This window comes from Cydia amplana, chromosome Z, assembly GCF_948474715.1.
Source record: "Cydia amplana chromosome Z, ilCydAmpl1.1, whole genome shotgun sequence".
In the NCBI taxonomy this organism is placed as follows: domain Eukaryota; kingdom Metazoa; phylum Arthropoda; class Insecta; order Lepidoptera; family Tortricidae; genus Cydia; species Cydia amplana.
Window position 1 is genome coordinate 4,017,316 of NC_086096.1, and position 24,455 is coordinate 4,041,770.

At 39.4% G+C, this 24,455-nt stretch overlaps 1 protein-coding gene across 1 annotated transcript in view; it reads right to left on the reverse strand.

The window, feature by feature from the left end:
* LOC134660933 (dynein axonemal heavy chain 5) overlaps positions 1-24,455 on the reverse strand; it is a 65,674-nt gene that overhangs the window by 6,186 nt on the left and 35,033 nt on the right. The window contains exons 19-41 of the mRNA XM_063516817.1: positions 17,229-17,395; positions 16,158-16,433; positions 14,736-14,964; positions 13,902-14,101; positions 13,449-13,544; positions 12,893-13,078; positions 12,178-12,437; positions 10,669-10,888; positions 9,283-9,482; positions 8,382-8,857; positions 7,876-8,087; positions 7,258-7,482; positions 6,730-6,902; positions 6,330-6,485; positions 5,773-5,983; positions 5,184-5,378; positions 4,713-5,009; positions 4,319-4,437; positions 3,586-3,947; positions 2,239-3,225; positions 1,669-2,161; positions 938-1,580; positions 65-859 (exon numbers count right to left, since the gene is read on the reverse strand). Coding sequence (XP_063372887.1) covers positions 65-859; positions 938-1,580; positions 1,669-2,161; positions 2,239-3,225; positions 3,586-3,947; positions 4,319-4,437; positions 4,713-5,009; positions 5,184-5,378; positions 5,773-5,983; positions 6,330-6,485; positions 6,730-6,902; positions 7,258-7,482; positions 7,876-8,087; positions 8,382-8,857; positions 9,283-9,482; positions 10,669-10,888; positions 12,178-12,437; positions 12,893-13,078; positions 13,449-13,544; positions 13,902-14,101; positions 14,736-14,964; positions 16,158-16,433; positions 17,229-17,395 — 7,178 coding nt within the window. The remainder of the gene's footprint in view (positions 1-64; positions 860-937; positions 1,581-1,668; positions 2,162-2,238; positions 3,226-3,585; positions 3,948-4,318; positions 4,438-4,712; positions 5,010-5,183; positions 5,379-5,772; positions 5,984-6,329; positions 6,486-6,729; positions 6,903-7,257; positions 7,483-7,875; positions 8,088-8,381; positions 8,858-9,282; positions 9,483-10,668; positions 10,889-12,177; positions 12,438-12,892; positions 13,079-13,448; positions 13,545-13,901; positions 14,102-14,735; positions 14,965-16,157; positions 16,434-17,228; positions 17,396-24,455) is intronic.

Here is a 24,455-nt window from a genome sequence, read left to right on the forward strand (position 1 = left end):
AAACACAAGTCGAACTACTTCACACAATAGACAATAGTAATAGGGAATAGTATTAGCCTTTTACCTTGAGAGACTCTGCCCATGAAGGCTTTGGACATGGTGCAGCCACATCAGGAATGAGAGGGTGTAATCTCCTCTGAAACAATATCAATACGCAATCCATGATCCTCATAATAAGATGCGGTGGCCTACCCAATTTTCTGACCGTGGCAATATGAGCTGGCTTTATAGTATTAAGAGCAGCTTCAGCTTCTTCTAACGCCGGTTTAGCTGCCTCCAGTTTAATTTCCGCTTTTAATTTTTCTTCAGCTATATAAGCTACTAGGGCTTCTGCCTTTTCTTTTACTATCTGAACCTGATTTTTAACTATTTCGGCTTGCATTGCTCTTTCTGTGACTTCAGTGAGCACACGATCTGCTTTTTCAGAAGCCAATGCTAAATCCTGCTCCATTACCGCTAAATCTTTTTTTAGAACTTCAACGGATATAGATGCTTCACGCAGTTTTTCTAATCCAGTGTCCATGCGTAATGCACCATCGCCTAACTCTTTTTGTTTCATTTGATAAATCGTTTTATATCCTCCAATAAAATTGAGATATGATTTAGGAGTAACATGTGAAGATCGACGGAATCTTTGGAAATATTCTGCAGACACTTGTGATACTACGTCTTGTATTGTCCCCAATACTGTGACGAGTTCTTTTTTGACTTCTTTTGTACATTCTATTTCAAACTCTGTTAAAAAGTGGTCGGCGACAGAAACAAGGGCATCCTTAGGCCAAGGTTGGAACCAGTCGATGGTGCAGCCGGAGATAAGAGCTGGGAAGCGAAGTGCGCGGTATCTAAAGGCTTCGCTAACCTGAAACCCATAAGCAATTTTGTTACACCTATATATCTATAGATAAGGAACTCATATTTACAATAAATTCTTACTTACCGGTGAAAAGCATAATACGACATGCAGGTTTTGACAGGTCCTGTTTAAAAAGTATTCCATTACTAATTCATTGGTGAGAGTTCTCTTTTGATTTTCTCGTTTCATAATCGGCGTGAGTTCCGAAATTATTTCTTGCTGCTCGTCTTTAGTGAACAGATTAGATATAACACCGGATGATAGAATATTGTTCAAATATTCTAGGAATCCTTCTTCCTTTATATCCAAATCCGTAAAGATGAATGTCGTTCCTTTGCCTTGGACACCGCACGATCTATAAAGTAGCTTCAAATCTTCAAGGAAGTTTCCAACATTATACGATCTAGTAAGTGCGATTTGAAAAGACCGGTATCCAGCTATAAAAGTAGATAGCTTCGTCAAGGATTGTTTTCCAGAACCCCCTACTCCAACAAGCATCACATTGCCTCTTGGATGTCGTATCACCCTGGATATCTTCACAAGATGGAACATAGCATCGGGGAAGAAAACTAAATCCATGCCCGACCCGCGGACCATTTCATTGAACTGAGACAGGAACATCTCTAATCTTTCTCGGAGCTCACTGTACTCAAATACGGGTTCATACACTTTTGGTAACTCCATATCGGCATCTTCGCCTTCTTCGCCAGTCGGTTCCGGTGCGTCCCTAGAAAGCAAAAGCAATTTAATGATATAAAGCCGCTTTGACACAATTACTTGATGACGTAACATTATTAAGTAGGAAACAGATTTACCTCATAAAATCTACAAAGACGGGCTCACTTTCCATCATTTTTTTGTATTCTACACCTAATGTTTCGTCTGATGTATCATACAAAGCTTTGTTAAACCAGTCTTTATCAACTTGATGGGTGAATCTATCGGAGAAAACTCTAGAACACTCATGTTTCCACAGCAGCATTAAACATTTTTCTGATTCAATGACAGTGGGTAAGGTTCCAACCATGCCTTGCCACACTCTAGACAAATCTCGAAGAGAAAACACGTAGTGAAACTTAGCCGGCGTCGGTAGAAGATTCAGTCTTGTTCTCATCCACAGCTCTCTGGTTAACGGAATCACTTTTTTAATAAGGTTGCGGACTTCTACAGTAAATCCTCGCTTGGCGTTGTAATGACCTTCACCAATAACTTTAAAAATTTTGTCTATCGCATCGTTATTAGGTAAAGGACAGTTGAATATCGCAAACTGGCGCTTCAAACGAGACGGTATGTCGTTTCTACCACCACCTAAAACATAATTTTGATTTAGCAAGTCCAACTGATCCAAAGAAATGTAACAAGCAATTAAACATGATTAAAAGTACCTGGTTGTCCCATAGCACCAAGGAACTGTATGTCAATAACCGTGGTAAAGTCTCCAGGCTTCTCTAGACTGTAGAAACCATTCATACTCATGGTCTGCCTAACAATTTCATTTGTTATTTGATCACCCCACTCATTGATCTGTGGTAAATTTATATCGTCGATAAACACTAACATCTTCTTACCCCCCGGTGGTCCAAATGTCATACCACTACGTTTTTCAACGTAACTTTCAATGGTCTTTTGGAATTGATAAGGACTAGTCGCTGAAGAGAAATTGAACGAGCGACCCATAAACTGCTCTGGATTTGTATTTTTCATGTAGGCTTTCATCATGACAGTCTTTGCTGTGCCTTGTTCTCCAATTAACAGCACAGCTTTTCCTTGTTTAGCTATGCAGTGAATGAGGTAGTTTATTCTTACGTTGTCTACTATCGGGACCAGAATACTCGCATAATCTGGTGACGCTGTGTCCGGGTATTGGTAATTTGTCACCAAATCGTCCCAGAGTTCCCATTTTCCAGGGTGTTTTACATAAAAGTCGAAAACAATCGAGGGTTTATTATTAGGGTGTTTTGGCAAATCTAAAACTTCCGCAAAATTTTGTTTTAAGAACGCATCGTATCGTATTCTGTCTTTGGTTTCTAGAAGGGAACCAAATCCCCAAACTAATGTGAATACGTATACTTTGTGCAAGTGTTCTGGTGTAAAGAGTATGATCTCTTCAGTTTTCTCTTTTTCCTCTTCGTCGTCAATATCACCGTTAACTGATTTGCTTGCGGACGGGTCTTCAGTTTCCTCTATCTGCGGAGGAACAAGTCCCTCCAAGAGACTGAGCATTTGCAGTATGATGTTACTTTGAAGCACCCTCATGCTGAAGATCAGATTTTGAGTACACCATGTGTACACATTTGGAAATGTCTGATCAAAAAGCGTGCTAAATATTTCTAATTCTCTCTCTGAGCGAGTCTTGAGCCAGGCACGGAGAACTAAAATACAAAAGTTTTTTTCTATTTATTTATCAAAATTATATATGGTCTAGGAGGGATAAATCAGTTTAAAGATTTCCTTTAACTTTAAATACAAAAATAAAACCGCAAAGAACTTAATAAACAAATATTGATAGTTCACAAAATTTAAAAAAATCCACATGGAATAATGTATTAATGTAGGAGACTTCTCATTATTTTCAATGGGAAATGAAATTTTTCATTTCCAAAATGGAAACCATCCATTCAACCATTTACTGTGAATTTTTTACTTAAATATCGAAGAAAATATTCCAATTTTATGGAAAATTTCGTGAATTTGCACATCAGTGCAGAATAACAGTAAATTTTAATAGGTACCTGGATCCCAGTCCAGCCCCGAAGCACTCATATACACCATACCATTCCTCGACACAGTCGCCGGCGATGCATTATCAATATTCTCCGGCTCAAACAGGATCTTCGAAGTCGGCGACATGGTCAAGCGGTCACCATTAGCCAATGTCAAGGTTTTATTATCATCCAGCACGGAATTCAGGTTCTCAATCCATATGCTGTCCACAGGCCCATCAAGGACCAGCCAGACGTGTTCACCTTCTTTCATCTTGAGGGTCTTACGCCATAGGGCTGAGAAGATGCCGTCGGTCCAGTCGTTGGTGGCTACGTCAAGACGGCCGAACATCTGGGCGGCGGTGATGGCTTTCGGGTTCATACGCATTTCCCTGGAAATGAAAGGGAAATTATACATTGGCACATCTTCTCCCTAGAGGAGACAGATATAACGCGACTGAATATTTCCTACTCCGGACTACCGTGGGACACATGTCCTAGGTACATACCTAGGTTACACAAAACGTCTACGAGAAAGTGGTACCACTTGTGTTTTATTGAAAAGATGACTTCTTCTACGTGACCAACTATTGTTAACAGAATTAGCTAGTCTCGGCTGATTTCCTGTGCCACTTTCTTGCGTCATATGTTACAGACCTGCGGGGCTTCTCCGTCCGTGAGCGCGTTCATGAGGGTGCGAATGCACGTCATTTTAGGATGCTATGACCTATACGCTGCGTCATACATTACTGAGTTTACTGACCTGTGCGGGTTCTCAGTCTCAGTAAGAGCGTTCATGAGGGTGTGTATGCAAGTCGTCTTGCCGGCGCCAGGCGGCCCCAGTGTCATGATGCCGTGCCGCACACGCTGCGTCTCGTACAGCTGAAATTAAAAAAGTTGATTATACGTATACCTAAGAGTATCTTATCTTGTCTGCGGATGCAAGCTTTGTCACGACCATTCGTTGTAAAGTTGGCAAGCTTTTGTCAAAACGTAAGTGGTTGTTTTAGTTGTCACTAATGATCTTTATAGAGATTAAAATGAAATAGAAAGTGCTTTCTTTGTACTTCACTGGTCCTTTTGGAAGGCTTTTATAAATGTGTCCTTGGACGTGCTTTGTGGTCGGGGCATGTTGCATGCATGTTAAACCTACTGACCTGGATAATCTTGAGAATCCACGGCGGATGGCAGATAAGCCCCGTCTCGTCGACCTGTTTCTTGATGGCTTCTTCCAACTCAGGATACGTCGTTTTCTCCAGCGCCTGGTTAGGGAATAAATCTGCGACCAGTGATATAAAGAGCGGTTCATCCTCGTCGATCAGCTTCGAGAGATTCATGTCCCGCAGCACGCGCATCACGATGGTGCTCTCGTTGTCTTTGGAGTTGACGCGTTTGACTGCCCCGAGGGTGCGGAGGACGGAGAGGATGTTGCGGAGGCCGAAGTCATAGTGGACCTGAAAGCGTTCAATGACGTTACTGCAGCATTTCTGGAAAAGCTGAGAAGTCGATTATCGGTCTAATTGGCGACTTCAAACTTTTAGGGATACAGTGACGCCCGATATAAATAAGTAAGTAACTTATTAAACGGATTGCCTTACAATATAGCTATACTATATTCCACATCTTGCCTGCTTAGTAAGCTGTTCCTCACACAGCTTGTACAGCGTGTAAAACTTCCTGGCGAGAGTGATGTTTTCCAAGAAGCCGCAGGAGGCCAGCTTCACTCTGATGATGATCTGCCGATCTGGCACCATCATGGCTACTGTTCGGAACTGGATCTTCAAGTTTTCTGGCAACTCTTTCCTGCCAGCGTAACCGGGATTCTGAAATATTTTACGGATATATCAAGTAAGGTTTACCCCGTTTACCAAATTGCTGTATTATTTTAGAGTTGATATTATTTTGGCTTTTAAATCTTACAAAACAAAACAATTGCTAACCATGTTCCATTTGCCAATGATTTAAATTTCAAAGACCAAGAAACACTAGTAAATGATAATGTTAAAGTTACTCAACATACTCGGGTCAAAAGTACAAAAAATCTAAACTAAATGAATCCTCCTCCACATGCTAAGCTAACACCGTGATACGCCACGAGTAAAGTATTACTCAGTTCTTGTAATCCTTGCCATAGGTAAGTTGCTATTTCTCACTGGCCGGTTGTCGCTGGGAATTTTCTCTGCCCCGTTTCCCAAAATTTCGAGGAAATAACCTCACCATCGTAATGAAGATTCCGAACTCCGGACACATCTCCGAAGTATCCCCATCAGTGAACACAAACGTCTTCTTCTTCTCCTTCTTAGCAGCCAGCACCACAGCGACTTGCTGCGCGGCGACGGACAGTACGGGCAGCTCTATGCGGTTGAACTCGTCGAAGCAGCCCCAGGAACCAGACTGGGCGAGGCCTTTGTAGATGCGGCCGAGGCCTCTGGCAATAAGGAACAAAGACGATAAAGAGGAACCAGACTGGGCGAAGCCTTTGTAGATGCGGCCGAGGCCTCTGTCAATAAGGAACAGAAATATGTACAGATCAATTGAAAGTAATATGAGGTAGTAGTAGGGATACATAGTAAAAGTCGTCATTATGTATAGCAAGATTTGGAGCAAGGAGTTCGGGTTACTGACTCCTGCCCTTCAAACCCAGAGAGGCCTCATGTGATTAGTCTCGTTTCTACATGCAGTCTTAAGCGAGGAAGAACTGGTTAATAATTTTCAAGAAACTTTTTGGTAGGAAACGGACTGAAACCCGAGAGATCACAAATAAGCTTATAAACCTGTAATCCATCTGGTCGGAGCAGTTGAACACGACGACGTATTTGGCGAGGGTCTTGCCCATGTCCTTGACGGTCTCCGTCTTGCCGGTACCGGCGGGGCCGCAAGGCGCGCCGCCCATGCTCATAGCCAGCGCTTGGGCTAGGGTTATGTAGCACCTGGAACATGTGTTTCAAGGTAAAGAAAAATGAAATACTTGAGAGCAATGTTGTTTGTGTAGATGCCTTGATGAGTAAGTAGATAAAGATAGATTTTGGAACTTTTGTTTCTGGAAATTTCTATAGGAAATTTTGAACAATTTTCGAGATCTCCACATGTAGATAAAATGGGAGATGGCCATCAATATGAAAAGGCCTTCACAACCATACATCTATGGCTGTGAAGGCCTGACATTAAAAATACCTGTCAGTTAATGGCGTAATGACAAGCCGATCAGTACAGCCAAGATACTCGTTCTGATAGATGAACGTGACGTCGGTTACTGAAACCCAGGTCTTGTCTGCGTCCTCTTTGAAGTAGAAACGGCATTGCTTCAGCCATTCGAAGTCGCTGGCTGATCTGACGCTGAGTCGACACTGAATGATGAAAAACTTAAATTCATATACCAACTACTAAGTTGCTAGAATATGTGCGGAAAGAGAAGAGTTGTGGAATGTTTTGGGCCCCTAGCATTAAGCTACCCTGCGGGCTCAGCACGGTTCCATTTTTATCGACTATCACTATGCCCGTCACTTTCGCACTTTACATACTTGTTAGAACGTGACAGGCATGGTGACAAACGATAAAAATGCAACCGTGCTACTAGGGCTGGACTCTAGCTTGTCTTTTCTTACCCAATCACCATTGGCAACTATTCATACGAGTTTTACGAGTTACAAATATCGTTTACTTAGAAATACTCGTAGGTCAAAAATGAAAACCAACACTCACCAGCATATCAAATATATCCCTCTGATGGACATGAATGGTGATCAGCGTCTCAAACTTTATCCTCTCAATCTTCAGCAGATCTCTGGTTGTCTGGTCGATGAGGGTATTGAGTAGCTCGAGGAACTTGTTGTTGGTCTCCATCATTATCTTCTTGTCCTGACGGGCTTGCATCAGGGCTAGTTCGGAGTCGCGAGTCCAGATGATTTGAATGCCGAGTAGGCCCACCTGAAAGGCAAATATTAAGTACAGCTATTTAATATTATGTAGGTTTGTATGTTTAGGTATTGAACTGATGTTTGTTGATTTAAACTGTTAGGGCAAAATTTTTTAGAAATTTGGCAGGCACTAATATTTTTATCCTTGAACTCGTCGAACTCGTGGTAGGGTTTGATAAAAAAAGGTCTTGCGCCATAGTCGCTCGTAGAAGCTTGTACATTATCATATGATAATGTATTATGATAATGTACAGTTTCAGACAATTCTATTCGCAGAGGTGATGAGAAGCCTGCACCAGATTTTATTAAAAAGTATTTTCACAAATCAGCAGCATCAAACGTACTACCTACCTACTAACTGTACTATCAAGTACCAAGACTTCAGATGCACCTAAGAGCTCACCTGCGCCGGCATCTTATCAAGGAACATCAACAGATTGAAGCCAGGATCATTTATCAAGGACACGGAGGTCCTGATGATGGCGTGGAGACTGCTCTGTGCTGACTGAAGGAGTGATGTCAGCCAAGTTTCCACTGAACCCTCGGCTCTGACAGGACGCTCTAGCTTGATCTCTTCACCTTCGGATGAAACTATGGCTACCATTTTATTGTATTCTGAAATATAAAAAAATATCCATGAATCTATCGTCCTTACTAAAATTTTCTTAGTGTCGATTATAGTGATATTTCGTTTAAAAATCCAGTAGATTTGAAATACAAAGAACAAAGGTTTGTGGATAATGTGTAATCTTGAGGTAGGTACTACAAGCACTCTCAAGTAATTATACTCGTATCTGTATCATAACAACAACATTTTACACATAAAAAATGTAAATAGGACTCAGGCAAATACCATTCCTATTTTTCTGAGTGTGTTTGTTAGAGGTCCACTTATATCGCTTTACTCACCAATATCATGAAACTTCACATAACGAATATTATCAAAAATGGACAGCAAATGATTCTGTATCGTATGCGAATCCGAAGCCTGTCCAAGAATCTCCAAGAGCGCCGGATCCGACACAAAGAAGAACCGAGGAAACATCGTCCTCTTTTTCTCTAGATACCCACTTAGACTTTTCTGGCATAGCTCTAACTGTTCCTGCAGATGTGGGAGTAATTGTCTGAGGAGATCGTCTCCAACGCAGCATGAGACAACACCAGGAGTCTCGTGAGCTCTCTGCATAATCTTCTGCCAAGATTTGTCGATTTTAGAGAAGCGTTTAGCTTCTTTGGGCAGTTGTTTGGCGATGTCACCGCCGACGAATACTGCCTCGAGGTATACCCACATGTTCTGAACGAGAAGCCACCGTTCGAGAATCTCGTTGGTGTTTTGGAGGTCGTAAAGCCATTGTTGAATCTGTTTTCGGAATGGAGCGTTGTAGCTGAAGAGATAAAAACAATTAAATGTTATATTCTACAACCACTACAACCAGTTTAAATCCACACAAATCTGTATTAGGTCGTCAGAAATACAGTCTGTCGTAGTTTTACACGCAGCTAAATTTCTCTAGAAGTAGAAATATTAATATTTATGTATAACTTCTGACCAGTCTCAGTTAGGCTTGTGTATCCCTTTACAAAAGTAACCTAAGATCTACCGGGTTAAATGCGTCACTTGAGGTAAATGCGTATTTTAAAGATTTCTTCTAAACGGGACATTTTAGAACTATTGCAACCCTCTCTGTTCAAAGCGTGGTCTCTGAACTTTTAATGCAGATGGTTATATTACATATGAAGATATCTTCGAAAGACGCATTTACCAAAAGAGACGCATTTAATACGGTTGACCTTATATGTAGATAGTTACCGATTAGACAGCAGAGAGCCCAGAATCATAAGACTGTCCTCCAACTGCCCTATGGTCTCTGCTGTGGTGTCACCTCGCAAGAGCAACTCCCCGCGATTATTGAACGTTTGGAACGTCAGCTCATGGATAGACCATTCGTTAGTCACTTGACGCAGCTTGGCTTCTATGTCTTTCTCTTTCATCGCTGATATGCAGATATCCTGGAATCGTATGATAAAGAGAGAAAATACAGTTACTCTTACCAATAATGTTGTGCTCGGAAATGAATGTGTTTTTTTAGGAAACCCGAGTCGATCTAATTTTTGTGAATTATGCAAATCCTAAAAAACAAATTTTTGCTCCGAGGAAAAACGGGTTTACCTAAATCTATTTATTTAATAATTCATAGAATCATAGAGTAGCTCCGATGAAACTGTAGTTCTGAGTACCTATTATTTGCTGATAAATGAATTCTCATCATGGTTTTGATTTAAAGATCCAAGTGCTTAGCTAAGAAAATAATATTTGAATAACTACGATTAGCAAAATATATACAGTCATACTGAGTACAAAAGTAAGTTTTTATTTCGCAGATTTACATTCGTTCAATCAAGTTCAATATTAATTTCATTCAGTTCTAGATTATACATTTACCCCTGCAAGCATATGATAGCCTGGTAGTTTTTAGTTTAAAACGTGCTATAAATATTTAAAACTCATTCATTAAACCACATCGATATTTTTAATACTGACACAGTAACCTATTGTCTAGATAGGTACCTATAGTATCTAGTTAGATACGTATTTATTTGCGGTCATTCTGCCTGCATTTCACCCCTGAACCTCTCATGTTTTCCTAGTACATTTGCCACGTGCATAACCTGTTGAACTGTTTGTACTTGCGCAATTCAATTGAAGTTTCATTTGCGCAAGCTCAGAACAAATTGCTTGCGAGAAACAGAGATGGCTCTGTGTGTTGAGGTTTCAATACTATAATATAAAAGTATAAACATTGTACCTTTATCTCACCTCGCTAAGGGTTGTTAAATTTAAGTAAATCACCGTGTATTGAAAATAATTTGTTAGGTTCTTGTTGCTTGTCCAACATCGTATCGTTATCCATCGACTACATTATAGCTGTAGGTACTAAATAACTCAATAATCTTCAAGCGTAATATAGTTATCAGCAAGTAGTTCAATAATAGCTTGAAACTTTTGAACACAGATGTATAAGCTTGCAAAGCAGATGCAAAGCAAAGCAGATGCAAAGCTTATTTCTATATTTAATCCAGAATGAGATTTTAGAAGAAACACTTGATCCACGGCTGTATTTTCCCTCCCCAGCAGGAAGAGAAAATGCCACGAATGACTTTTCTATTATTCTCGACGTTATTATTGTAAAACTACCTCAATATCTTCTTTATTGGGCAACAGCGGAGCCTCCAATATGTTCTTGAGACAGAAATCCTCATTGTCCAGCTCGAATATGTATTTGGTGACCTCCATAATCCGCTGCCAGTGCCTCGGTTTCATAGCTTTGTTCGCCATCAGCTCCAGGAGGGGGCACATGTCGTTGAAGTCGTCTATGGTTTTCTTGAGAGCGAAGAAGGCAGGCCACTCTTTTAAACTGTAAACAGACAAGGAACAAAATAACTAATAATGGTAGGGGAGCCCAAGAGGGGATTTTTGTGCTTACTCGAGCGCGTCAGATTAAAATATGAGTGATATCTTGCTACCCCGTGTAGTCTACCTTTACCCCTTTTAGCCATCTATGTTGAGCCCTTGGTTGGTCGGGGGTTGGTCCGGTTCAACAAATTGTTAAGCAGATTGTGGATTTGGTCACATTAGTCCAAATTAACGCTATAATTGTGCTATTACTAAATCTGATAATTATTTGTACGCATTTTCTTAATCTGACGGTTAGGTACAATGTAAAAATTAGGCCTCAAACTTGTGTTCGTCAGATTAAGAAAATGCCTCCAAATAAGTGTTATATTAAGTTATAGAAAAATTAAGCGTAATATAACGTGGACAAAAACGACCATACCCACAAATTGCTTAACGATTTTTTAACCCTCCACCAACCTCCCGAAATAAAATAAAAATTAGACGCTTTCCGGCACGCTTCAAAAACTTTATATAGGTAACTTTTTTTCTTCTTATCATCTAATATTTAGATTCCAATAGGTCTGTACAACGCTCGAGTAAGTACACATTTAGCATCGTCGGCTGCCCAACTATAAGGTCAGGAGAATCTACAAACACGAGTAAGAAATACGCTCACGTACTTCGCGCTTTAAAATAAAACATTCATTTGTTTACAACGTGCACGTGATGCCAAAGGTAAAAGGCATGGGTATTTCGACTGGAAAAGAAGTGGACTAAAATAAGACAAATGGGGATAGCTTGTTTTGAAAGGTGATATAAACAGGAACATTATGATGACTCAGGTGACGGGTACCAGATAGATAAGGAAGAAAAAACCGGCCAAGTGCGAGTCGGACTCGCGCACGGAGGGTTCCGCACCATCAACAAAAAATAGAGCAAAACAAGCAAAAGAAACAAGCAAAAAAACGGTCACCCATCCAAGTACTGATCCCGCCCGACGTTGCTTAACTTAGGTCAAAAATCACGTTTGTTGTATGGGAGCCCCACTTACATCTTTATTTTATTCTGTTTTTAGTATTTGTTGTTATAGCGGCAACATAAATACATCATCTGTGAAAATTTCAACTGTCTAGCTATCACGGTTCGTGAGATACAGCCTGGTGACAGACGGACGGACGGACGGACAGCGGAGTTTTAGTAATAGGGTCCCGTTTTTACCCTTTGGGTACGGAACCCTAAAACATGCTGCACCTACTTAAACTTCAACCTAATATTGCTAGTCCTTATTTACTATACCTAAGTACTCACCCTTTAGGTAGTTTGCGACATCTATTCTGAAACTCCATAAGCTCATTGTTGATTTCTTCAATATTGACCTCGCCCCAAGGTATATCGTAGTAACTGCTGACTCTGTCAATGACGTCATTGTACAGTTTGTATAATTTTTGCAGAAGGTTCAGTTCTTTTCTGATCTGAGCCAGTTCTGGGTACTCGGTGTGGGGGAGACCGAAGAGTTCTTCGCCGTTTTGGTAGGTCTGCAGCTTACGCCACATGCCGTCGAAGCGGTTCTGGAAAATTCCACGGTTGGGTCATAGAGAAATATAGTAAGACAAGAGTTCTCACTCCATACATCAGTTAGACTATTAATTTCAATGTCTACATCTAGCAGTGTCTTATCTCAACAGCATAAGACTTTCCGGTCGGTAGTGCTACATCTATTGTCAAGTAGCAGTACTGATAGTTCCGCTACTCGATGCTAGATGCTAATAGTCTTTTTGGTACTAAAACTGATGTAGTGAGCAATCTATGTATTTTTTTCTCTATGGTTGGGTCAAGAATTTTTGAAGCATTACACATTGCAAGTCACTTTTCAGTAGGTGGATGATAATTTCTCCGAATGGTTTGAGATTGGGCAGCTCAAAATACGTTTCTGTTGTTTTAAACTACTCTCTATCATATGTCAAAATAAACTAAATCGGAACGGGATAGTTGGGTGCCTCTCCTTGTTGGTCATTGTCCTTACTTGGAATAGTATGAGCCTGTCGGACGCCTCGCGCGGCGTCAGGCCCGACTGCATCGGACCAGCATGCCGGTACTCATGGACGTATTCCCCGTTGTCCTCTCTGAACCTGTCCAGGTTGTTTTTCAGGTCCTCTTCAAATTGGGGCTGCATTTGGAGAAGCTGCACGTGGGCAGCTAGCGCGGTGGCCTAGAATATATTTGATTTTGTGAAGCAAAGGTAGAATAGTAGCAAAGATAGAAGAATAATACCTATAAAAGAGGTAGTACGTATTATAAAATAGATTTGGTGGCCAAGTTATTAATGACGTAGAAAGCTGGAATGGAGCAGGATTTTAATATACACCAGATTATTCTTAAAAAAACACGTTGTTAGTTCCTAGAAAATCAAGAGGAAATTAATGGATATGTGACCACTTCGAGCATCTACTTGACAACGCTTTGTATGGTAAAGCATTTGTTCGAAAAACAATGCAAAATTTTAGCACTGACAGTTCTCCACAGTTCCCACAGCTTCCAAGGATGACTTCATGAATTAAAAAATAAGGTAAACACCGAACCTGAAGTTGCTGCCATGAGTAGCGGAGGCTGTCCACATGTTCCAAGTCGGCCTGGCTCACCGGCAGCTCGTAGCGGGTTATCACGTTGAATGCTTCCTAAAATATTTAGTTCAAAAATTAAGTAACGTTTATCATTTGGGATGTAGACTTCAACGGTTTCCACGGAACCATATTGTGAAGTGACCACACCACAAGTATATAATAAATAAATAAATTTAATTGCATGATGCAGCCTCGCACATTTCAAGAGGAAACGCTGCCTTTTACAGCTGTACGTACCTTGTACTAAAAACATCCCAATCCCAGAACAAATTTGTTTCATAATGAGATACTCGAAAATTAATTAACATATTCCTCTTAAGGGCGAGTGCTGTTGACTTTTGTTACAGAAGCACTAATTTACACATCCCAGTATTCCTTTAACCATGCTGAAAGGCTGTGACCACATTTTACCTCAACAGGATCTATCTTCAGCTCCATATCGACCTCCTGCTCCCTAATCTTCTTCAGCGTCTCCATAACGCTCCGCACATCATCCAGGTCCCTGATTGGCCGCTCCAGCTTACGCTCAAGGTCATTCATGATGGCATACACGTAGTCCATCTCTCGCTTGTACTTCTTGCGCATGGCTTGCCCGATCCGGTGTGTGCCGTCTGGAAATAAAATTATTATACCATTAAATCTTAAAGTTATTCAATTCTTTATCTCCCTTCAGCAGTTTAGATAGAATGAGATAAGAGTCACATTATACGATCTAATTTATCTCCAAAAATGTACGTATATACTTATATACCAAAATCTTTAACTGCATGGTAGGTAGGCCAAAAAGCAACTTCTGAACTAAAGCCAGAAGGGAAGGATCATAAATAAACTTTCTAACAAACTGTCAAAGAATTATGTGCAAACGTTGGTCATGTTTCGATTGCACCTTCGAAAACATCTTCACTGTAAATTAAGGGTATATATAGTCCTAAAAGTATCAATAGAATCATCATTCCATAGATTACTGCCGTCTTGATCATACTTTTGAATCCCGTGGCATCATCAGTTAGAATATGCTCGTAAGCCTCACGTGGACTTTAGACCGTGCTACAGCTTTTAACACAATCAGAACCTACTTTTAAGTTCGGTGCTGAGCCCCAGCTTGAGTCGCTCCGTGGACACGGCTAGGCAACTCCCGATGACCAGCACGTCAGGCTCCATGGCCAGCTTGGTCTCCAGCTCGCTGCGCCGCTTCAGCGCCAGTATGAAGTCCACATCCCACATGTTAACATGTCAAGAACCTACTTTTAAGTTCGGTGCTGAGCCCCAGCTTGAGTCGCTCCGTGGACACGGCGAGGCAGCTCCCGATGACCAGCACGTCAGGCTCCGTGGCCAGCTTGGCCTCCAGCTCGCTGTGCCGCTTCAGCGCCAGCTCGAAGTCGTTCAGGTTCCAAGCCAGGAGTTGACGGAGGGTTTTCTCGCACTTCCAGAGATAGTGGTACGGGCGCCATCGCTTTACGAGATTGTTGAGCTCCTGAAATGTCATGCGGCCATGAATGTGTGTATGTGTGTGTGTGTGTGTGTGAACCTGATTACCAAACAAGAGTAACAAGAGTACTTTAATTGTTATTTGATATCTAAAGATGGAATTTAACTCTAGTACAGTCATCAGCAGCAGTTGCTAAGCGGGCGAGGTGTTCTAAATTACCTTGACGCACACTTATTCTCTTAACAATAAAAACGATTTTGTTTCTAGAGGGAGAGATTTTAGGTTATGCTTTTGTTTCAACTTCCACTTGTTTACATTGCACCGCACATGCGCATACATCATTTTTTATGACGAGATCGAGGGAGTTGACACCTGGCTCGGAAAAAAGTACCAAGGACACATACACCATGAAGAGCTATATTATTCCACCATTTTGTACAAAATTATGAACAATGAAACTATCTCTAATTAAGAATAAAAAGTTAAATTAAATACCCGTAAGATAATTTCACTTTTAGGCAACAATATTGCCACAAAGACTAGAAATACTTTAAGTTTTTTTAGGTTACGAGTAATGGCGGCTTGTAAATCGATGATAGCCCAAAGCGCATGTCCATGCCTACACGTGGACTGTAATAATACCTGGCTAGGTCCTAGGGTGCTATCTGGTGGTGAAATGAGAAACCTAAATGTCTGGATGTTTTCTAGAGGTTTCATTTTATATCGTTCGGATTCTACATATTCATTTCATAAAGGCAAATGTTTTTCTTTAGTAGTTGACTTTTAAATTGTGCGAACACGCGAAATTAAAAAAAAAATAGCTTAAAATACCTCGATAGATAATGAGACCCTTTTCAATACAAAATATCTTGTTTCTAAAAGTTGATCTTATCGTATCCATCAAATGCTAACAAAAGCCACAATTAGTTAATTTATATTTTATAGGTACCTATATTTCTTAAACATGTAAAAGTTCAAATGATAGGCAAACGATTATTAGCTTATTAGGTATATATTATACTAGCGACCCGCCCCGGCTTCGCACAGGTTACACAAACCCTTAACATTGATTACACTTAAACCTTCCTTAAGAATCACTCTATTGATAGGTGGAAACCGCATTATAATCCGTTCTATAGTTTTTGAGTTTATCGCGAACATACAGACAGACCAGTGGCCAGAGACTTTGTTTTATAAGGTGCTACAGAAAAAAAAATCTCAACAAAAATAATGCTCACCGTTTTAACGTTCTGCGTGCAGCTCGAGAGTAAAGACAAAGTCTTGATAATCTCCTTATTCTCCACAATATAGTTATAAAAGTTCTTCTGCTGCAGCGGAAACGTTGGTTTCTCCTCCGACTCTAGTCTATAATGCTTCTTCCTTCTCTGCTTCGCAGCATCCAGGACCTTCGACTTCGGAAGCACGCCTGCCACCGACTGAACCTGATCGTCAAGCTTCGTCACAACCTCTAGAAGATGATTAGACTGGTGTCCGGCTATCTTCTTCCAGCTAACCTGCTCACGGACGCGAGGGAAGGAGAGGCAAATAAAGAGGAAGAGAAGCAACACAGAGTGAGCGAAACGAATATAATGCACAGAAGGGTGAGCGGACGGTTACACAGTCGAGCACAGTGTGTGGTATGACGACACAATACAATTAACATTACAACAAAAGGAAGAGAAACAGATACATATACCCATTATTAGACTGCTTATTTAATAGTTCCAAGAAGGATTTATTCTATAGATGTCTATTAGGTACATGTATAAAATCTTTGTTATATTAAGTATTTCCGACATTGAAAGAAATTTAATTTTATATACCTAATCAGGTCTAAGATAACATTTAGCATAATCTATACCTAACTTTAGGACCACAATATTGTTCTACCATGCCTCTCTTTGGCCTGTCATAGACGATCATAACCGACTTCGAAGATGATGAGCACTGAGCAGGCTATTCTAAATACGTGGGTCATACTGAAAGTTTCTGGATTCTGATGAAAACTTATTTTTTCTAAGTGGTCAGTCCAGGAATTTTCAGTATGACCTAAGTACACAAAATAGTTCTTTACCTATAGATGACAGGAAAACCTATTAGAAATGTGGAGTCAAGCGTGAGTCGAACTTAATTACTTAGTCTTTGACCCTACCCCTACGGGTTGTTTTTTAAATGTTTTCTACGAAACTACTGGACGAAACTAATGCCTCCGGCGCGCCTCACCGCATGGCATTTTGCTACTATATCCTTGAGACTAAATGTTCTTTCTTCTACATCTTTCTATCGACCTTCATGATGAGACTAAATACCCTGGAGCTCTTGCCGCCAGTCCACTGCGCCACGCCCTTGGCCAGCCCGGAGATGAGCTTCCCGGCCAGCACGAGGACTTCTTGGATCTCCTCTAGCGTGGGCTTCACTGACACGTTGGGGATCATCAGCGCGGCGTGGAGGAGGAACAGAGGCTTCTTCTGTTCTCCTGGTGGATATTAAACGACTTTTAGAAGTAAAATCATCTCAATTTACGTTATATGTGGGTAACACACAACTACTTTCGGACCCTTTTTAAACCATAAACCATTTAAGGCAAATTGGATGCCTGCGCGTGCGCTTAGACGTGCACGTGCGCGGTGTTATATACAAATCCTTATAAGAGACGACACACCAAAATTCTGTGTAGTAGTGATAACAAACACAAATGATTTATAAGAATTATCTGTAACAATACACTCCTATTTTGGGCAGTCGTGTAAAAAGCGGCCAAGTGCGAGTCGGACTCGCCCATGAAGGGTTCCGTATTTAGGCGATTTATGACGTATAAAAAAAACTACTTACTAGATCTCGTTCAAACCAATTTTCGGTGGAAGTTTACATGGTAATGTACATCATATATTTTTTTTAGTTTTATCATTCTCTTATTTTAGAAGTTACAGGGGGGGGGGGACACATTTTACCACTTTGGAAGTGTCTCTCGCGCAAACTATTCAGTTTAGAAAAAAATGATATTAGAAACCTCAATATCATTTTTGAAGACCTATCCATAGATACCCCACACGTATGGGTTTGATGAAAAAAAAAATTTTGAGTTTCAGTTCGAAGTATGGGGAACCCCAAAAATTTATTGTTTTTTTTCTATTTTTGTGTGAAAATCTTAATGCGGTTCACAGAATACATCTACTTACCAAGTTTCAACAGTATAGTTCTTATAGTTTCGGAGAAAAGTGGCTGTGACATACGGACGGACAGACAGACGGACAGACAGACAGACATGACGAATCTATAAGGGTTCCGTTTTTTGCCATTTGGCTACGGAACCCTAAAAATGACACATTTTTATTAATATTGCGTAACAAAATCGTTATATCACATTGAAGAAGGAAAGATAAACAAGGGCGTTTCGTTCATACATGGCAAATCAGACCAATACGAGAAATACAATAGTAGTTTGTGTTACAAGGGATCAAACTTATATATTTCCGTCAAGGGCATACATTGAATCCTGAGCGTAATGAGGGATTCAAGTGTTAACGCCCAAGACGAAATAATTTTGATACCGTGTGACACATACTGCTTTTCACACCAACTATGAGGAAAATAAAAAAATCTTACTCGTAGTGTTGACACAATATGATGCTTAAACAGATTATTTAAGCTATTTACATAATTTTTTTAGCTTAAATAATCTGTTTAAGCATCAGATTGTGTCAGTGTGCTAGAACAGAAAAGTGTTACTTTGATCCCTCCTAGCAGGGAGGAAAAGTGCCACTTTAATCCGTCCTAGCAGGGAAGAAAAAGCTCTTTTCCGAATAGGTGGTGTGAAAAGATAGGTGTTATAGCGACGTTGCCAGCTCTTCGGGGGCGACGAAGGAACGGCAAGCCCCGACGTTGCGAACCCGGGTCCGCTTCGCTACCAGGCTAACATAGCCTCAAAGAGGTTTCGAGAACTGGTAACTATGGGTACTTGGGTAGGTAGGTATCTATCTAGGTATACTAAGTCATGAGTGTCATGACCTATGTGATCTGTACGAAGGGTCAAGGTAGGAATGAAATATTTTTAAACTTAGTTTTTTTGATAAATTTGAATTTGATACTTACGAGTAATAGTTGCAATAAGCTGTGACAACGGGAAAATAATAACATACCTAATTATTTGTCACAGTTTTATTTATTGTCCATATATACATATACCTATAATTATTTTTGACTTTGGATTTGCCAACACTCAGCTTAATGGGTACGTCTAAATTTTGAAAATTAGAATTCATGTTATTATTTTTCTAGAAATTATAATTGTAAATATTTTTGTATTTTTTTATTGTAAACACGTTTGGAAAAATATTTTCTCAAACATACTCCAAAATGTATGCGTTAATGTCACGAAATGAAGACATGAAGTTGCTCATTTATGGCTCCTTACATTACTTCTTGACCTAGGCCAAGAAGTAATGTAGGGAGTTAGTATGAAACGTACATTATTGTCCGCTGCTCTAACTTTTTAAATTTGCTCACTAAGATTAGACTGACAAAGGTAATAGTACATACAGCCAACGACCACTCTCTCTGTAAGCATACTTGCGACATTTTTTTTTATTAGGTATGTTGTATCATTTGTTGAGTTATTCGGTCCTCGTTAGGAATACGGGCGGCCGGTTGCTCTTTGTCGGATAGAAGCTATATGTGACGTTTCAAAAAAAAAACAAGCAACAACGGTTGCACTCCGGGAGTGCCGATAGAAGTGAAAACTCACCTCACTATGTTACCGACGCCCGGTAACACGATACATACGTTTAGCGGAGGTATATTCTATTTATTTATTATATATTATTATCATTCTCAAATAAGATCACACTTTTTTTCATTGACATGTTTATTTACATACTGCCATGACAACGTCAAATTATTTGAACATAGGTAAAGAGTCTTGAAAAGGAGTCCGAAACATAAATGTCAAATAACATTGAGTTTTTCTTTATTGATTTAAATGCAATCTAAATTATGAGTGGCCATCTAAACCTTACGCCCCTTACTGTCACGTGATCGCCTTACGCTGTCTCGAGTTTATAATTTTTTCCCCACCTCAAAAAGAGCCCAGCGTATTTTTAGAATGTTTACAGGCGTTTCCTTCCGTTTTCCGCAATCCTAAAAGGGGCTAGCAGTCGCTTTAGTACCAAGGCTACAGAATCGACTAGGAGCTCGTGGTACTTATACAAATATTTCACTGACTTAATATAAAAGAAATAGACACACAAAGCAGAACAAAAACGTCAACAAATGTGGATCCCAATGACGTTTCGCACCATTTGCATTGATGATAAAAACACTTACGTACATTTTGAGTCAAGATAAATGTTTCGTACAGAAAAGAGCTTAATGTCGTAAGCATTAAGTGTCAAATTTGCAAACATAAGTACCAACACTGTTAAAAAATTTAGTCCGATGGCACTAAACGTAACGTATTTATGTCAAACAACGTCAAACGAGAATAATGAACGAATGGAGTCACTTTGGTACACTTTAATATGTATTACTGTACAGGAAAACCAATTGAAGTAATAAATAAAACAAATTTAATTTAATCGGGAGCTCAAATAAAATTAATTCGTGGTTCAAATTCAAACAAATTAAATTTTTAATTCGTATACGTCTTTAAATACTAATTTCCTTGAAATAAATTCTACTTATTAAATAACTGTGTATTTAAGATCTACATTTACTCATAGCACGGGTGCACGGGGACATTTAGGTACTGATTGTGTTTTTTTTTATAAAGTCTACCTATACTTTATATAAAAAATCCTGTGGTTGTCACTGTGTTCAGACAGGTTTAGCATTTACAGTTAATCGATATAAGCCCTTATTGGTGGTGTATGTGTCGGAAACAGGGAAATGGGCCGAACACACAAGTGCCGTTTTGCCTTGTTTAAAACTGCATCACCCCTATCTCTTGCTATAATTAAATAGCAGTCCACTTTGCACGTCGCATAGGTTTTCTTGGAAATCTTGAATTTAAACATAATATTATTCCTTATGAATTCCATATAAAAATATAAAAAAATATTGACCTCACATCGACTCATTAGATTTTTGTTCCTTGACATCCCTTCTTTGGTACTAACAAATTAATTTATTCAAAACCATAAAATTACCACCAGATTACATAAATTATGTAATGCTATCCAAAGAACTAACCGAAAGAAATACATTCCATCCTTTTTCCTTGTTTTATCATTGTTATTTTTACATATTTTAACGGCTCATTTCGTAATTGTTGACAACTTCACATTTGAGCGTTTCAAACAAGACTAAACGAAAAAGTGATGCGTGATCTGTTTTGACATTACTTTTGTGGGGCCATTTTTGGCGGCTGATTGGGTATCCAGTTCTTTATACTATATCAATGAAATATTTCAACATCCGCAAATAAAAAGTAACTTTATTACAAATGAAACAAGGTCGTAATTTCTTTGTTTGTCACGCTTTTTAAAAAGAAACAAAGCCACTCCTTTGTTTTTATGTTCTATAATTTTTGTATTGGCAAGGTGCGAAGTCGGTGGAGGGGGAAGTGGCGCTGATCGTCACAAACACAGGTAATCTTATGGAATGGCCGCCATTAGTACTAGCGGCAGTCGCTTGAACTAATTTTACTCCATAAGATTTGACGTAGAAAGTCTGCCAAAATGAGGGCAGCACCAGTCGTGCACATTGTGCAACATTCGTCCGCCATATTGAAATTGTTTTGGCATTTTATGCATCGAAGGCCCGACGGCATTCAGACACAATTGAAAATTGTGTGAAAATAAAATTGAATATTTTTAAGCATAAACAAAAGTAATCATTTATAAACGTTAGTATTTTCAAAGTAAGTCATTTATACCTACTTGGTTCCTTAAAAAAAACTATATTCACTCGTGAGCTATAGCTTTTTTTTTCAGAACATCCAACTTCCGCCAGTCCCGCCGGAAGAACATTATATAGGCCTTAGTCCATCAGTACATGAAATAAGACCTTTTTCAAGCAAGTGTGATGAAAAGTAACTTTACTTAAAATTATTAATAATTTTTTTAAAGAAAGGTTAATCGGGCCATAGAGAAAAAAATACATAGATTGCTCACTCCATACATCAGTTCACCAAAAAGACTATTAGCATCTAGCATCGAGTAGCGGAACTATCAGTACTGCTACTTGACAATAGATGTAGCACCGACCGGAAAGTCTTATGCTGTTGAGATAAGACTTTCCGGTCGGTGCTACATCTATTGTCAAGTAGCAGTACTGATCTAGGTACTGATAGTTCCGCTACTCGATGCTAGATGTAGACACTGAAATTAATAGTCTAACTGATGTATGGAGTGAGCACTCTTGTCTTACTATATTTCTCTATGATCAGGCTAAGGGACCCCACACTAGCGTCTCCCGAGCGTCGGTGTCTAGTCAACTCTATGGCTGCTGCTCGAGTTTCGAACGTGTAGGTAGGTTCTCGGTCGTATTTTAATTTATCACCACTCGTTGCGAATTTCCTACTTTCCAGACTTTTTGTATCGTAAATAACTATCAAGTAACTGTATACACTTATACAGTATACCTATAAGTACTACTATAATAGGTGCAATACCCATATTCTACTAGGTGATTTAGAACAATTAGAATAGCTTTTGTTATTTGACTAACTCCTAAATCACGAAAAAAAGGCTGTTTCATACAATTACCTTGTTCAGGTGTCGACCATTTCTAAGGGAAAGACATTTTTTTTGGCAATTTCAGCGTTACTCCAATAGTAATATTTGTTCAGTATCAAAACAACGCACCTATACCCATGTGTTGATAGGGAACGTAAACAAACCACCAGTCATATTTCATGTTATCCTAGTATCCAGACTTGGTTTGCGACGTAAAATCCACGTGGACTCCACGTGATAAGACATGCGCATTATTAAATAAGTAAGTAGTTATTTGTTTTACAAGGGGGCAAAGTTGTTGTCCGCTCGTGCTAATATAATACCCGAGCAAGCGAAAAATTCCAAAATTGAACCATGAGCGTAGCGAGTCGTTTAACGGTGACACATGTTGTGGAGTAGTCGAACTTGTGTGTGTCTTTGACAGTAGAAAAAGGCGGCAGATTTGAAAAATATAGGCGCGAAGGGATATCGTCCCATAGAAAATTTGAATTTCGCGCCTTTTTTTACTGACAAGTTTTGGTTGATCAGCTATAGCTCTATCTTTAAAAATAAATATCGATAATTTCGACATTATTTCATAATGTATAAAGTTCAAATTATCGTAACGGGCGTGGGCTCATGGTCTAATAAAACATGGTCTTCTCTTCCCAGAGTGTCACTTGCCTACGTCACAATAACATTGCCACTTTATTTCAACATAACATGTTATATGGGTACATTATATCTATGGTTAATAAGTGAATTTATATCTTTATAATTTAATAATTTTCATTTATATGTATTTTATCTTAAATTTTACAATAACACGTCATTTTTAATTATTCGTTAGCAATATCTTCCGATTCACGAAAGAAATTTCAGACGTTCGGGTAATTCTGTTTACACTACTGGCAACACAGGATAGCGCTGTCACATTTGACAATCCGCCATTTTGTCCCTGACCGACCGTCCTTGTCGAACGCGTGTTAATTGTTATTTCCTTCTCGCTCAGTGTCAGCAGTCGCAGTGTTTTCCAAACTTTTCACGTCGTAAGCTTCGTAATTAATGTTTTGTTACGAAAATGGTTGGCTGCTCTATTCGGAACTGTAAGAGTAGGAGTGAAAAGTGCAGTATAGATTTGTTTTATTTTACTATGTTTCTACATGAATAACTTAAAATTAATGCCGTTAAAATAATTTTCACTGTTGGTTAAAATTCTCCCACATTTTAAAGTTTGAGAACCTGTAAACAGCATGATGACGTAGGCAAGTGCCAGTTAGGTCATTCGCGAATCTCGGAAGAGAGTACCAGGCGGAGTATATTATTATACCATGCGTGGGCTGATAATTTTGCATGGCGACAACCATTTTCATAGTAATCTTAGGCTCTTACGTCGCTTCCTCTAGTATTTTCTGTTCCGTGACCCAGCTCCTTGGTCTAGTCTAGTATGGACTAGTCTGGTTTAGCATCAGTCAAGGATGATAGTTGTCATACCTACATATCCTAGTAACTTCTGTTAGCCTGGTGTGTGCTGCAACGTTCTTAGCCTAGGTCAGTTGATCTAGAAACAGTAGCAACACACACAATCACAATATATGTGGTTATCGCGAAAAACGTATAAATCGAAATAATATTTATTTATGACTTTATCTGCCTCTCTATCGCACGAATTTAAAGTCAGGCCCCAAGCTAAAGATAAAAACCGGCCAAGTGCGAGTCGGACTCGCCCACGAAGGGTTCCGTACCATTACGCAAAAAACGGCAAAAAACACGTTTGTTGTATGGGATATCACTTAAATATCTATTATATTCTGTTTTTACTTTTTAGTAAGTATTTTGTTGTTATAGCGGCAAAAAAATACATCATCTGTGAAAATTTCAACT